The sequence below is a fragment of the Anser brachyrhynchus genome (assembly GCF_964034855.1).
Source record: "Anser brachyrhynchus genome assembly, chromosome: 1".
Taxonomy (NCBI): domain Eukaryota; kingdom Metazoa; phylum Chordata; class Aves; order Anseriformes; family Anatidae; genus Anser; species Anser brachyrhynchus.
Window position 1 is genome coordinate 93,009,733 of NC_137694.1, and position 15,118 is coordinate 93,024,850.

The window sequence follows — 15,118 nt, forward strand, 5'->3', positions numbered from 1 at the left end:
ATGGAGTAAACAGAGATACAGCAGCAAAGAAATAACAGACGCATTATTTCTACGCTGCAAAGCCACTTTTAGGCAGTTACTTTTCAGAAACAAACTGCACATTAAAATCTTATTTCCGAAGATATAGCAGGTAAGCACCTCTTCAGGCTAGCTCAGAACAGACCTGCCCAAACAGAAAGGAGATGCACTGCAGATGCCAGGACGGTTCACAGCCTAACGAGAGGGCATCCTTCCCAGCTGCACTGTAGCAGGAACTGCACACCATCCACCACACTGACCTCCTCCACTCACCCTTACCCTTAGGAGAAGCCAGACACACACTGGCTACTGAGACAACTGTAAATGTGTAGTAACATGCGATCAAGGTAAGTTCACATCATGCATCTGCAGTTTTCGATCACTAACCAGCTCTGTATGTGGGGAACGAAGGAGAAAAATCTGTAGTACATGCAAGAAGAATCTAGCTTTAGGAGAACGTCATTCATAGAAATTAGTTCTGTTTGAAAAATACTGAAAAACAAACAGAGAAAAGTAAAATCCAGACAGGAACAGGCAGAGAAATCCTAAGATTTTCTGTATTTGGCTTTGTGGCTCACTGATGCCTTTTTTTTTTAAACTACTAAAGAAATCAAAATTTGGGGAGAGGGGAATAATATCACAAGAAAATCCAGATGTCAAACAACAAACCAAAGGAAAAAAACAAACAAACAAACAAAAAAAGCCAAACAACAACAATCCAGGCTAGACACCATCTTAGGCAACATCAGCTTGAATTTTAATAACTTTGCTAGAACTTGTAGAGAAAATACTATAAAGTTCAACAGAATAGGCCATATTCACTCAAACTAATTCAAGTGTCTTTCTACAAATTTTATAGTAGGTTCCAGAGCATCACAGAGCTGGGTAAGCAGTATGGTGCCAGTACAACAAGAATGCAACATAAGTCATGAAAAAGCTCAGGCAGGTTGATGGAAAGCGTACGTAAAAAAACCTGGGCCTTCCTGAAGGCTAAGGTCAAATACTTAATTCACATCAGCAGAGACAAGTCTTTCCAAAACAGTTCCACCAGAACACAGAAGCAGAGATATGCAATAGATGACTCAGGGCATTTCTATTGTTTTTTTTTTTCTCCTTTTACTTTTTTGGATTAGCAAATTAATGGTTTGTAGGTGCTTGGAATAAGCAACATTTTACATGGTATCATAGAAGTCTCCACTTCTATAGCTCAACCTGCAAACTGCTTAAATCAATTCCACAAACTATCAGTGACTGCCAGCAATTGAGCAGAATAAATGAGATTAAAAACTCCCCAAAAGATGACAGTTGTTGCATGAATAAGGAAAACTGTGTCTTAAACTTTTCTTCTACCATTCAAGGAACATTTTTGATAAGCTTTTATCTGCACCACGTAGCAGATGCTAGATGGTTCATAGCACATGCTACTTGCATGTAAAATTCTGTTCTCAAATGGACAGACATTGACTTCAGTGGAGTGAAAAGAGAAGCCACCTTCTTATAAGGAAATTTCTACTACCCTACCCTTTTACTCTTTATTCTTGTGCGACAGTGCTCATAGTTACTTCCTATACCCTTTGGCCATGAATGCAGTGAAAGAGAAGATGAGTTAATAGTTACGTATGTCAACGTGTCATACTTAGACCTGAGAATTTGACTTGTAACTCCATGAAAAACTTACTTCACACTCCCTGCCTGAACTACTTGGAGTTAGCTAGATGATATGCTCAACGTCCTCTGTAAAAAGACAAATTATGATCACTCTCATATTTACACACACAAGTTATCTAGCAATTACTGAATAGACTATTTGGTTCTTCTTTGAAAATGTCCCTATCCAATCCTTCCTTTAAAGTAAGGCATGAACAAATGAAGTGCCAAACATTGGACCTTTGCAGAGCATATTCAGGTATGAAAAACAGAGCTTTTCTTTTTCTTCCAATAAAAATCAACCAAATCAATGGAGGAGGCAAAATATAGTCCGGACCTGAGAGGACATGGGCACACGTACTTAATTCCAGTAGGAAAGGCCGAACAATGGGCCATTCCTAAGATCAAATATCCTTTTTCACTCTCCAAGAGCAGGTGCCCCAGGGGCATGGTTCAGGCATAACAGCTCACGCAAGGGCTTACACAACTGATGGCTGTGCTACACCTGTTTCACAAGGACAGCAGTCAAATATTCAGAGATTTCGAACGAACACCACTTTTCAACATCCGATCCAGAGAATATCCATGACAGAAAGACCTAGCCAACCTATGAGGCTTGCTGTTAGGCAGTGGATCCTAGGAGTGACTTCCTACAGAAAGCTGAGAATTGCTTTTATTCCTGTAAGTTTACTTGCTATTGCTATACTGCCACCTTAAGTGTAGAGTAAGTCCTGTTCTCCTGCTGATCTTCCTCGACTGAAAATATTCTACTTCATTCTTCTTTTCCTAGTTTTACAGCAGCTGCCATGTGAGTTAACCACCTGCTAATCCCTGGCTCCAGTGGCTTACTGTACTCCCTGACAGCACCAGGAATTTCCTTCTGGGAATATCAGCGTGGACAGCAGCAGCTGTTTAGGAAAGCAGCGGGCAAGAAAATGAACTGGCCATGCATAACTAACCATAATTGCATTTCCTCCATGATTCTGGGCATGTGCTCCCCCTACTCCCCCAGAGTCCTTTATTGTACATGGCCAGACCAAACAGAGAACATTTCAGCACTGTCATAAGACAACCAGGTTGAACACACATGCCTCCCAGAAGGCTCTGGCACTGATTTGACATGAGGAAAGAAAGACCCTACAGAGGTGCTGAAGCTCACCTCACTTCTACCACAGGCTCAGCTCATTCCCTCAGCTTGAGACTGGCCTCCTACTAAAATCCTTGCCTTGTCCTGTGAGGCCATCGGGTTGGCAGGACCCTATAAGCTCCACAGCTCCCAGAAGAGCTGGAGTTTGCTAAACTCTCCATGTTTCTAAGTCTCTCAGGAGGACGGCGCTGTATTTTTAGGTTGTGATCTGTGAAACATTATGGCATGCCATCTCCAGACATCCAAATGCTTAGAACTAAGCCAAAAAACCCAAGCTAAGGCTGAGAGGAATGCCACAAAGGAGGATTATTTTTAAGCTGATGCTTTATTTCTAGTCCTAGAGGCCACAGAAAAAAAAATAAAAATTTGCAGCCAATCCCTTTCCTGAATAAAAGTACACTATGCAGTCTTCTCCTGGCCTTCCCAAAACGAGAGCTTTAGCGAAGTGTTTAGTGTGTAAGTGAGCATTTCTTCACAGCACACCACAGAAATAATGACTATGCCTGCTGCTCATTTTTGCATATAAGCGAATTAGTGACTCACTGCAGACTGATGACTCGTGTGGTGGGATGTTTTGGCACATATGCCATTGGAAAGAAGAAAAATAAAATCAGTCACAGCTCCAGCAAATGTTGGAGCAGGCCATCTGCACAGATTCATTATAGCTGTATTTTTCAGCCATTTTCTTACATTGCTATTGTACGTGCATGCTCCCGGTATGCTTGGGGTGGGATTTCCAGAAGGGTTCAGACTTGTTCAGGTCTACTCCCACTGAAGAAAGATCCCTATTAAGTTCAGTGAGAGCAGAATTTGGACAATCTGGAAAACCTGGAAAAAAATTGCCTCTCATTTAAGAAAATTCAAAGTTTGCCTTGCATATGGACTTGAAAGAGTTATGTTACAGGGTTCTTCAGGTGTTTTTATGTTAAAAGAACTGCCTGAAGCAAGGACTGGGCATGGCAAGCACAATGGAAGGATTCAGTCGACACTGATTCACTGGTTTCCACTTTGCAGTAAGAAAATGCCCTGACAATCCTGTCTGTTTGGGTCAGGTAGCAGATCAGGCCCATCATCTTATTTAGCCCCATGTAGGTATAGTTTAATGACATATGACAGAAAATCAATCTGGCATCATTTACTCCAAAGTAAGGTAAGTCCTTGTCAGGCAGGGTATAACGTGTTTTTTGTTTTAAGGCGTACATGATTAGTTAGAAAAGAAACAACCCATCCCCAAACAAAACAAAAACCCCAAACATTTCTCTATTTTTAATCACCTAGCATCCTCTGGGGGTTCTAGTGTGTAGCGCTCCAATCTACTTTTCAGCCTTTAGTTGAAATTTAATAAGCACTGATCTGAAGACCGCAGAAAGTAATTATCTGAGGATTGAAAATGCAAGGGAAGTTTATGATTCTGCACATGGTCATCCAGGAAAAGCAGGGCATGGTTGTAGAGTGTTTACTAAACCTACCCCTCATGATCATTACGTATTGTTTGGAAACGAGGCACATTTGGGGCCCCAGCCACTAGTAGGCACCATTTGTAATGGATGCCTTGTCTAATGACCTTACAAGCCAGAGACACTCCAAGAAAGAGCAAAGCAGCAGAGACAGCTCCACACAAGAGGATAACGCAGAGCACAGCAGAGCAAGGTTAAGGTCTCCTACATCCCAAGACAGAGTCACACCCACAGGACTGTACTGCCTCTTCACAGTACGTGCTCATCATGCTGCAAGAAAAAAACGCCACTTTTGCGTCTGCTGAATTCTAACGGTGTAAACATAATAAAAAACCTAGAACCATTCCAAAGCAGTCTATTATTTTGCATAAAACTGCCTGTTTCCCGTGTTTCATTTTCTGCAACACTTGCAGAAGCCCAGCTTATGGACCTGTATTCATAACACTGTTGGAGGTTAGTGTTTTCTCACTGTCTGTGGACTCAGGATTTGCAGGCAAGCCAACAGCATGACTAGGCTGAACGGCCTGTCAGTACACTAGAAATTAATTTGGGGATTCAGCGTAATGAGTATTTGGCTCTGTTGGAACAGTTTCCCCTATTAAGCTAGTAAGCTTGGTTGTGTGCAGTTTGGTTTAGGTTGTTTCAAATACACAGCTTGCGTCCTAATTTTAAGAATCCTAAAAAAAATCTGGCAGAAAACAAAATCAACCTACTGCCATGGAATGTTTATATTTTTAGCAATTTTTCTTTTCCAAAAGGGGGAAAAAAAAAAAAAAGGTATGTTGGAAAAGTTTCTCAGTTAGCTCTTGAGAGCTGAGCCTCACTCTCCAGGGAGCTGGAATGACTGATGTGAGCTGCCAGCTCACCCAGCTAGCTTTTGTGAATTCAACATTCATTGGAATTAAGAACAGATATCGCTATCTCAGTCTACATTTAGTTCAGGGCTATGGTTAGATGTTCACTGCAAAAACAGCAGTGTCACCATCAGTTATTCCTGCCTCCAGGGCTGCTTGTTACAACCGCACAGCTCACTTGGCGGAAAAGTTCATGCGACTGTTGGCCATCTGCTTTGGTACAAAGTCAGCTGGCTTGGTTTAAAGAGCCCCATTTGCCAGCTACAGGCAAATGCTCCATGGCCTTCTCTGCAGGGCTGTGCCAAAACTACTTATATCAGGCTTGTGACCTGCTTGCAGTTATGTTTCTGACCTTCCCTTGAGATATGGCCGAAAATATTCCAAACCTTTTTAATAGTGATGGAAACAGGGATCAAAATGAACTTGTATTTAGGAACTTAGCCAAAAGCAGAATGTAGTTCTAGGCTACCTGGCTGGGGTAGCATTATCATGCAATTCCCAAACAGATTAGGACCTGCAATTTTTTTTAAAAGACATACAGACATCTGAGCAGGTGAAAACTGTAGTGAGAAATCCACACAGCTGCTATTATAACTTAAATTGCCATGTTGTGCCCAAAAGATGTTGTGTAATAAACCATTGTATTAATATACTGTTAAAAAAAAGTTCATTCATGCTCGTTAAAGAAGTTCTGTAAAATATATACCATAAAAATGGAAGAGACAAAACTCACTTTGTACCAACACCATTCTAAATTTGCAGGAGTCTGACTGTTCCATATCTAATTATATAAATACAAAAATCAATACTAAAATTGGCATGCACTAGGAAAGAACAGCTGCTCAATCCTGCATATTCTAATGTAATTATTTGTGAAGCATTCAAAAGGCATAGATCTAATCCAGGGTTGCCTGGCTAAAATACACGTACTGGATTTGAAAATCAGCCAGCCCATGATACTACCATAGTAGCCGAACAGGAAACCAGCTTCACATTGTAAACTGCGTAATGAGCATTCTTCTGAACATCCTTTTGTCTTGTAGAATTATTGCTATGTCATTCCTTCATTTTGTGATGCCACAGCCTAAAAGCATTTTCTCTAACGTACACTTACTTCTCTACCACTCCTGTGACACAGGCTGTCTGTATATAAAACAGTCAAACGTGTCATGAGTTATTCTCCCTCTATGACCCTCAGCAATAGAGCTGAGCATAGAACTAGTTTTCCTGTCCTCTAAACATATTTATCATCTCAGAACATTTTCAGTCTAACGTTCCATTGCAAGTTTGAAATCTTGAGGAAAAATATCCAGTTCATTCAGACATTTTTGGTATCTTATTAGTAAAGCCTAAAATTACATTTAAATGAAAAAAAAAGCACATAAAACTGTGCTTTGAAAAATGTCAAAGTAACTTTTTGGTGATCTGCCATTTTTCTCCCCTGCCAGTTTCCCCTGGGAAAACTTGTCAAATTCACTTACCTCACAAATATTCCCTTCCCCACCCCCACCCCCACCCCCACCCCCTTTTTGTTTGTTAGGTTTGCTTGCTATAAGGAAATTATTTCACATACAAGCTCCAAGCAATTCTACTCTACTCAGCATGAAACGCAGAAGTCAAGAGTACGGCCTGAAAACTAATCCAGGTGAGAACCAACTAGCTTCAGTGCTAGAAAAACGTTTTACTTCAGACTTTTCACATGTATAACAGTAAGGTGAGAAAGTATAAATTCCAGAGCTTGTTGTAGCATTGTTATTGATGAAGAACGTACTGAACACAGTTACTTACCTTTGTTGGATTTTGGTTGTTCAGATGAGCCGCTTCCAACCTTTCTCTTTTTCCTTGGAACAGATGAGCATTTCCTGTCAAAGGTAATAGGACTGTATTGAGGGAGGCTGTTGAATTTCTTTTCAAATTCTTCTTCCAACTTTGCTAAGCTAAAGGGGAAACAAAACCAATCAAATTAAATGTAACTCCATTTCTGGAGAATTGTATTTTGTGTGCATACACACGCATCTACTTACATAGAGGGAAAGAGATATGCGCACATGCACACTGTAAATGTCAAACTATTATACATAATCCAAATTTGGGATGAGAATGTACAATCCATTTCCTGAATTTGTAACTCTGGAGAAATTAAGTTTTAATATATGCAAATAATGTAAAAAAATTAGCTGCACAGATTCATAAAGCAGATTTGTCTGTTCCATGAGGGGAATGAGAAAAGACAATAAAACCAATAAGTAAACAAACCAATATATTAATTTCACATAAAAATCACATTACACCAGAATGGAGGTGATAATTTAAACTACAGCAAAAATGTCAAACTGTCCAACAAAGCTAACAAAAATGGCAAGCCATCCAATCTTCTGTGGAAAGGAAAAAAAAGATAAATCTGGTGCTTCAGAATGGCAATTAATTTGTATTTCTTCTGGGGGATTATACTTCCTTCCTATTTTGTTTGTTGTGAGATGAAAAACACAACTAGCTCATGGCTTCAGGAAACCCAACATTCTTCATAGGTCAGCCCAGCTGGAATGAGTGTAATAAGCTTTACCTACCACTCAAGAAGTCCACAGATGTGGTATTATTCATAATTGCCAGATGAAAATGAAGCACTTGAACTGGATGGTATGGCACGGCCTTCCTGGCTGTAATGACTGTGCTATCTTGCGTTAACATGACTTTTCAGAGAACTTCTGCAACCAGGCAGGATCATAGTATCGCAAGTGCATTTTAATAAAAGGCAATTTGCACTGCTAGGCAGATTATAAATAGAACTCCCCATGAGAGGGGAACAATGACATTTTCTACTCATCTCAAATTCTGATTGCTATGGAAAACTAGAACTGGACAGATGTTGGCATGACTGTTGGAAGGGGTGGCCATGAAACACTCTACATTTGGAAATGTCACAAGAAAGATGACTTCCTTGTTTCTTGAAACAGCACTTCCATACAATTGCTTTCTGAAAGCTTTGGTACACAGACTGATACTTCGTTTTATCTCTGCTCAGCAGGAGTGGGGCTGTACACGGGCAAAGCACACCTGGCATGGACCACCAGGGAAAGCGAGGGCAGCTACCAATGGAGAAGGTAAGGGGACACAGAAGTAATGGGAGAAAGGAGCAGCTCCACCAGCAGTGAGGAATCCAGCAGACAGACAGACGCCCTAATGCTGAAAGGTGATGATGAAGGGAGCAAAAAGAGTTCAGAGGAGTGGGTAGAACTAAAACCGGCTCTTCCAATCAGACAGAAGATCAGGTAGTACAAAAAACAAGGATAACAGATACCTTCTCCAGCACTTCGGCTCCACACATAACTGCTTCTGCTTTACAGAGTTCACTAAACAACATTCATTAATGGCATGGCTGAATCAGGAAGCAACATTCACTAATATGTATTTTCCCCATCCAGCCAGATAACGATGGTAGAGCAGTATTTGTCAAATGAATGAAATATTTACACAATTTTCCTAGTGACTTTGAATAAATCATATAAAAATACATTTTTTTGGCTCGGAGATGCATTTGGTTTTTTTGCCATGACGTGACCTAACATTTTCAAATTTTTCAATTTAGATTTAAAAGATATTTCCAAATAATGTACTTTCTTATATAAAGTACAATAAAAATATAAGAATTGTGCCAATGGTTTTTATCAACTATTCCAAATGAAAGAACTCTTGAAGATTTTCATTAATGTAATATCTTTGCTGTAAAGTGAGCTGCAGCTAAATTTCATATAGACCAGATAATAAGTGTATGAAAAAGGCCTGCAGAAAAGAAACATTAAAATTGTAACCATGACGTGGAAAATCTACTCTTTTGTTGTTGTTCATTTTCACCCTCTTAATTCAGATAATTGGAAGTCTTCATAACTTGCAAGTATGAATGGCAAAGCAGATTTAACAGCTATGCCTGCAGTTAAATAAATCCGTTAGTACTCTGACAAAAATTGTTACTCATACTAGAAGAGCAATTCTGTGCAGCCTTGCTAAATGTTAATGCATTTGTATTCATTATTCTTCTGATATGTTTAATTTCTTTATTGTGTATATGAACAGTTTAAATATCTTGCCTCAACAATAGAAAAATTGAGTATTTATCATAATTATTTGCAAATATAAGAATGTTGTTTACTTTTCCTGTCAGCACTCTCTTTAAATAGGCAAAGGGATCTATTTTTTCTAGTCTGTTTATGATGATTGAACACCTACACAGAACTTTAAATATTGTCTGCAAAGTGTGCTGAAAATACAAAAATATAATTAACCCTCTTCACCATCTCTTGAGCAGCTAAATATTGTGATTTTAAAAAATATATATATTTAAAGAAGTGTGCAAATAATGCCATTCAAATTTGTTTACAGTATTGTAAACCAGGAAAGATCTCAGAGGAATTACTTCAGTATATAACCAACATGAGACTAGAGTCTTACTCAGCCAAACAGGTTTGCAGTTTACAGGAATTCTGCCTAAATGTGTTTATGTAGTTTAAAACATTTGAGTGTTGGATGTTGGGGTTTCAGTTCACTAGCTGCAATGGGGAAGACTTGCTCTTAAGTTACTAGGCTGGCCTAGCTAAAACTTTGAACAGTGTTAAGTAGCAACTTACCCGAAAACAAACTCTTCCTTTGGCTTAGTCTTCTTCAGTTTTTTGTTCCCACTTGTCCCACTTTGGGAAAAAGCCCAGTTTTCTTCATTCCAGCATCCTTCATGATCTGAGGAGTTGCCTTTTCCTGAGCTTCTTTTTCCTGGGATGAAGGCAGAAAATTTTTTCTCATCTTTAGAAAATTGTGCCAAAACAAAGTGGGCTCAGAAGGAACTTGCATACCCACTCAGCAACAGAACTTAAAGACTGTTTTATAACCCTTAAGATCAAACGTTTTTTTTTTTAAATGGATAATAATCTTGTTGGCAACTGGTTTTTTCCCCTTATACATATATATGCATATACACTACCTCCAAAGTCAAGATCTCTTCAGCTGTCAAGCAGGAGAAAGAGATGAGTAGATTCACAGTAATAAACTTACCTGAATTATAAACGTCTTTTTCTTTTCCATTTTGATTAATTACCCATTTAAATCTACTAATCGGAAAAATATATTTCTATATATCTCACTGAAAGCTTCCAGAAATTTTAATCTAAAATTTATCCTTCTATAAGGTAAAGGGTTCTTGCTCACCACTAACAGCAAAACTGATCACAGAATCGCCAAGGTTGGAATGGACCTCTGAAGATCATCTAGTCCAACCCCCCTGCCAAGCAATGAATGACCTAAGGGAAAGTGTCAGACATCTGCCTCTTGTGATCATAGTTCTCCATCCTACAAACCCAAAAGCTGTTTACATAGAAAAACTAATTGTTCAGGGTTACATGCAACAAGTCGTGGAAACATCTATCAGCAGGTCAACAATCAACCAACCTAGTCTTCAGTCAAAAAGCTAAATCTCAGGTAATGACACAAAGGGAAAAGTTAAGAGCTCTTCAGGTAAGTATGAACACAGACTGCAGAACTCAGAGACCTGCCCTGGACCCCGGAGCCCGTCCCCACTATTTCAGGCGATCTGACAACCCCATCATGCACTGCTTGAACTTGAGCTTAAACATGAACTTTTGCTCTTCCTCCCACTCCAGGCAGCCTTTTGCAGTTCGTGCTGTAAATGAAATAGTCAAAGCCACCCACCTCTGTCCACATTAGCACGCAGAGACGTGAGCATGCCCTCTGACACCAGAGTTTTATAAAGAGCACCTTTGCAAGATCTCTCCGATTTCCTGGAGCCACAAGTTTCTATCTTTTTAACACAGTCACTGTCCTCAGTTTTGACCTGTTCTGGTAAGCTTTGGGGTACCACCTCCTCTGTGGGGGTCAGTGGTTCCACTTTAATGTTATCAGAAGCCTCACAGGGTTCTTCCTTGTTGGCTGTAATATTAAGGAAATCAGGAGGCTTTGATTCTTTGGTGGGCTCCGTGGGTTTCTCCTTCGATGTTTTCTTCTCTTTCGATTTCACTTTTTTCTTTGGTGATTTTGTATCCAACATGCTTCCCTTCACATTTGAGGCAGGGCGGGCTTTTTTGCGGGGAGTTTCCGCAAGTCTCTCAGCACCCCAGTCCCCTTTTGCAACAGCTTCAATTGTGTACATTACACTTTCAATGTCCGACTCAGAGGACTGCCTCTTTTTACAAGGCTTCTTGGGGGTGGATTTTTCACTTGTGTGCCGGTCCAACTTATTTTTTTTCTTTTTCTTCTTTATCTTTTCTGGCTTGCTTAGCCCAAAGATGCTCATGTCAACCATTGAAAGCTCTGGAGAACGGCACATATGATCCTTTGTGTTATCATTTCTCTCAAAAGGACTGCTCTCCATTATGAGACTAGTAAAATCTCTGCATTTTGCAGTTTCTGATTCCTCAGCTTTTGTCTCATCCCAGTTTTGTATTTTCCCTGTCTCTGATTGTTCTGTTTTTCCTTTACAGGAGTCTTTTATTATTGTTTTCTCCAGTTCTTCTGCTTCCATTTCATCTGGAACTTCCCTCGCCACATCTTCTGATGCTTCCACTTTTGTTTTCCCAGGTTCTTTCACTTTCACCCCTTCTGAAGCAAGGCACATCTAAAATGAGTTAAAAATAGTCACCATGAAACAAACATCAACTGTTAACATTACTTATATTAACAGGAAGAGCGCTACACATGCAGTCTCTCTGGGATCCTAATTTATGAAAGCAAACTATTTTAAAGAACCGTACTGAAAAAATGCTGAAGTCCTAATGAAACTGATGAAATGTAATTATGGCTAAGTGCTAGAATACGGCCGATGGACTCTACCACTCTAATAGAAAAATACTCCAACTGATCTAATTGGTGTTTCCATGATCCTTGAAGTGCCTTTTATACATCTGGGAAACCCAGTGCTAGTTTTATTTTCAGAATACCCTAACTGCAATGGAAAAACACAGTATCTCTCACTATATTGTATCACAACCTACATGAAATCTCAAATCCATACTCCCAGTTCCCAAATATCCCCATATACAATTCTTTCCTCCATTTTCCAAAAGGCCCTGAAGGGGGAGGAAAAAAAAAAAGTTGATCAAATCACAGCAATCAAGATTATTTTTCTTTACTTCAATGTGCAAAATGATTTGGGAGATAGTAAAAAAGCCTTCCAAATCTTTCTTCTTATGCCACAGTCTTGTTCTGCAAGGAACTGCAAAGCAGCAGTAGTTGCCATGGTTATCTCATCTCCTCCTGGAGATAACATTAATGGAAACCAAAACGCTCATTCTGTCTGAGGAACAGTGATGTTCAGAAGAAGAACTACAGCAAGGTCCTCAAACTGCCATGTTCCTTCAGCAATGACCTGGAAGATCCACTCGGTTTTGGATCCCTTGCAAGCCATACTGACACTGCCAGAGGTGGTAGCAGTACTTCACAGCAGCAAGCAGTTGCCTTGGGAAGGCATGTTTTCTTCTTCTTGCTCTCCCTCTTAAAACCTCCTAAGCTGAACTCCAAGTGCTATTTTGTTTTTAAAACAACCATCAACCGAACAGCTACCTGGACTGAAACCAGCTGGAAGAGGCTTGCTTTGAACCAGGCATCAGGAGCTTCCCTACCCTGCAGCTCAGCCCATGGGCCATATGGTCAGGATGGATGTACGCTACAGATCAGTTGGGTTCTCTTTAGGTCAATTTTCTATTTCTCAAATTGGCAAGGTATTTTTTTCTTACAAACTAAAGAGATCTCTTGCACCAATATACAAGTACAAAAGCAATGATTGAACTCCGAAATAAGTTTCTGATTTGAAATAAGCTTCTGAAATTCCTTCTACATGGGATAGAAGAAGGTCAAGCTAGGCTGATCACTGGAAACACTGGAGCTTTGGCAGCACAGTGGCTGTAAGGAAGCAGAGTGAATTATGCAGTGGGGGAATTGCGTAACTATGCTGAGGTGGGCTCTGGCACAAAGGTACTTTTTTACTGTGACTTTTTTAATGCACTGCAACATAAACACAGCCTGTGATTTCCAAAAGCTAAAGATCAATCTTAAAAGTGCAACTCATTGAACAAGAATAATATTTTGTCAATTAAATGCCCCCACCGTCACAACCTGCCCATGTTTTTTAACCTCTTTATACCTTTGCTTCTTCTGCAGCAGCCAATAGTGCAGAAGGCTATGGGTGTGGCTACAAAAAAAAGGTGTTTTTTTTTTTGTTTTGTGAGCTCTAAATAAACTTGGAAATCACAGCCTTTAAGATTGGGAAGCTTGAAAAAGGCTTACAAACAAAATAAATACATTTCCATAAAAGGCCATTAGCTTCAACTGTTCCGAGAAGGAGTAGCTGCTGAGAGAATCATTGTAACAGAGTTTCTATAGAAGTTATTGACCTGTTTTTTCCCCAGTTCAATAAACAGTACGCACAAAAGGAGAAAAAAAAGTGGCTAATGCCCTTTAACGGGTATTTGTAATGGTGATGTAATCTGAACAGACTAATCGAGCCCTTCACATCAGTTCCTCCCTGCCCCCATGTACCCATCCCCCCCAACCAAACCAAACCAGTCAAAACCCCAGTCCCTAAAAGAATTAATTGAAACAATTCAAATGGAGATTGGATAACCCCTTTGCCACAAGGGACTAGGTACTTCTCATCAGCTGCAGCATGGATGCTTAAAGGCTTCCAAATTGATGGCTAGTATGGAGAAATCTTAATTTATAGCACCCAAGCCAAGATAATATAGGCTTCTATAAGCAACAGTGTAATTATAACTGTAGCAACGTACTGCCTTCCAGTCTTGGGCTATCAATATCATTAACTTCTCCACCCCACTGCACCTGTGGTAATTAGTCACCAGTGTTTTAATACTACCTCTGCCAGCTGAAATAATGCTGATGTTCCACACTGCTTTGTTAAATCAGAAGGACCTGAATGGGATGTACTCGAAGAAATCTAAAGAAAAAACAGAGGAGGAGAATAAAGAAAAACATTATTTTACCAGTACAATTATTTTATGCTTGTTACATGGCTTTTGAAAGGATTATTTCCTTCCTCTTCCCAAAATTCATTCATAAGATTACATTATCAAAAAAGTGTAGACCTGTGCATGCTGTAATAAATAAAATCCCACTCCATCACTGCTCTGGTGGACAATACCACTGGACATTAAAAGCTACTTTCAGACTTGGGGATTTTCTTGCCAGGACTGTCTTTGAAGGACGAGTTGAAGAACATGTTCTCTCACATGTAAATAGACTCCAGGGCTCTGCTAGGGCCAAGAGCATTGCACCAGTCTACACCAGCATGCAATCCAGCTGATGGTTCTGAAGGCCTAGGCAGATGTTGGCTTGGAAAAATCATTTCTTGGCGCTGGCTTAAGAAGGTTAGCTCTGTCAGGACATGGCACTACCTGCTGATGTCCTATTGGACTCATAGCAGAGATGCTATGAAACCAAAGTGCAGTAGGAGCCCTTAAGCCTTTGGTAACCTTCGGTTATTACTTTCCAGTGTATGGGAAGCTGTTCAGTAAGCAGTTATCTGATTATTCTCTAGGAACTTTTTTTTCTTATATTAAATTGTGATGCTCTTCAGTATTTTAGTGTTTTGTATCAGTTTTGAGCTTGCTGCAAGGAAACGATCATTTTCTAAATTTATTAAAACATCAGTCTCAGGACTGGACATCAGTACAAAGAAGAAAATATTCTACTGTTAAGCATGTATCCCATAATCTTTGCTCAGGCTTGCAGGTTTCTTATAATTGCTTCCTTGGAAAGAGCTGGAATGCTAGGGACTGGGGCACTGAAGCACTTTCGACACTTTACTTAGCCTTCCCATCAACCCCACTCAGCTCAGTTTTCACTGCTCTCTACCAACACAGGGAAGAAAAAAGGTTAAAAATTCTCTATGTCCACTGGAAGCTGCAGCATTTCACAGCTTCTCCCAACCTCTGACGATTCCAGCCCAAGCCTCTGAAGGCTGCGTACAGCCACTCATTGTT

General features: G+C 39.9%; 1 protein-coding gene across 46 annotated transcripts in view; it reads right to left on the reverse strand.

Annotated features, from left to right (window-relative positions):
- The window catches only part of BBX (BBX high mobility group box domain containing), a 138,438-nt gene that overhangs the window by 20,115 nt on the left and 103,205 nt on the right, over positions 1 to 15,118 (reverse strand). For 37 of the 46 annotated variants that reach the window (XM_080576500.1, XM_080576478.1, XM_080576498.1 and 34 more), the window contains 4 exons: positions 13,993 to 14,073; positions 10,818 to 11,739; positions 9,746 to 9,884; positions 6,912 to 7,060 (listed from right to left, as the gene is read on the reverse strand). In XM_080576500.1, coding sequence (XP_080432626.1) covers positions 6,912 to 7,060; positions 9,746 to 9,884; positions 10,818 to 11,739; positions 13,993 to 14,073 — 1,291 coding nt within the window. The remainder of the gene's footprint in view (positions 1 to 6,911; positions 7,061 to 9,745; positions 9,885 to 10,817; positions 11,740 to 13,992; positions 14,074 to 15,118) is intronic. The other 9 variants (XM_080576503.1, XM_080576495.1, XM_080576504.1 and 6 more) reach the window with 1 other exon arrangement.